General features: G+C 43.4%; 1 protein-coding gene across 1 annotated transcript in view; it reads left to right on the top strand.

Moving 5' to 3' along the window:
• EMH_0018420 (inhibitor-1 of protein phosphatase type 2A, putative) overlaps nucleotides 1-1,114 on the top strand; it is a gene marked incomplete at both ends in the record, with an annotated part of 3,209 nt that overhangs the window by 799 nt on the left and 1,296 nt on the right. Inside the window, 2 exons of the mRNA XM_013501148.1 lie at nucleotides 494-668; nucleotides 890-1,021. Coding sequence (XP_013356602.1) covers nucleotides 494-668; nucleotides 890-1,021 — 307 coding nt within the window. The remainder of the gene's footprint in view (nucleotides 1-493; nucleotides 669-889; nucleotides 1,022-1,114) is intronic.

Here is a 1,114-nt window from a genome sequence, read left to right as displayed (position 1 = left end):
TTCATCACATCACTTCTGCTTTTCCTAATCTACGCAAACTTCAGCTCGGGGGCAACCACATTAAAACTATCGAAGAACTCAAACCACTGGTATGCATAAACCCGCTGCTGCTGCTGCTGCTGCTGCTGGAGCACATTAGCGACACGAGCAGCAGCAGCTGCTGCTCGTGTTGCAGCAGCAGCAGCTGCTGCTGCTCGTGCAGCTAATACACCTGCTTCTGATGATATACCTGTTGCTTCTAAAGCTGCTACACCTGTTGCTGCTGTTGATACACCTACAGTTGCTGCTGCTGCTGTTGCTGCTGCTGCTGCTACTCCTACTGTTGCTAGTCCTGCTGCTGCTGCTACTCCTGCTGTTGCTATTCCTGCTGTTGATGCTGCTACTCTTATTGTTCCTAATCCTGCTGCTGCTGCTACTCTTACTGCTACTATTGCTGCTGCTACTGTTGCTATTCCTGCTGTTGCTGCTGCTGCTGCTGCTGCTGGTGCTGCAGGGTGAGCTGACGCAGCTGGAGCAGCTGGGCCTGGATTTGAATCCCGTTGCTTCGTTGGGTGAGTACCGGGAGAAGGTGTTCGCGTTGGTGCCGTCTTTGGTTGTTCTCGACTCAAGAGATAGACAAGGAGAAGAAAGAGATGCTGCTGACACTGACTCCGATGAAGAAGAAGACGGTACACACACACAACAATATATATGCATATTTACTTAGGGTGTATATGCAGCTAAACATATGTAGTATTTGGGGTGTATATGCAGCTAAATATCTATACTATTTGGGGTGTATATGCACCTAAATATATATATTATTTGGGGTGTATATGCATCTAAATATATATATTATTTGGGGTGTATATGCACCTAAATATATATATTATTTGGGGTGTATGTACAGAGGAAGAGGTGGACACGACTCTGCGTGATTTCTATGAAGCTGAAATGCCCGATCAAGACGCAGAAGACGCCGAGGATTTCGAGCCCAACTGTGAGGCTGAGGAAGATGAAGAAATAGATGAAGAAGATGAAGGTAAACAAAAAATATATAATTTAATTTATATTCAATATAATTTAATTTATATAAATTTATATAAATATATATAAATATATACAGATATATGTA

This window comes from Eimeria mitis, genomic scaffold, assembly GCF_000499745.2.
Source record: "Eimeria mitis Houghton genomic scaffold, Emh_scaff641, whole genome shotgun sequence".
Classification (NCBI taxonomy): Eukaryota; Apicomplexa; class Conoidasida; order Eucoccidiorida; family Eimeriidae; genus Eimeria; species Eimeria mitis.
The sequence above is the reverse complement of the archived record's forward strand: the minus strand, read 5'-3'. Positions and strand labels throughout refer to the sequence as shown.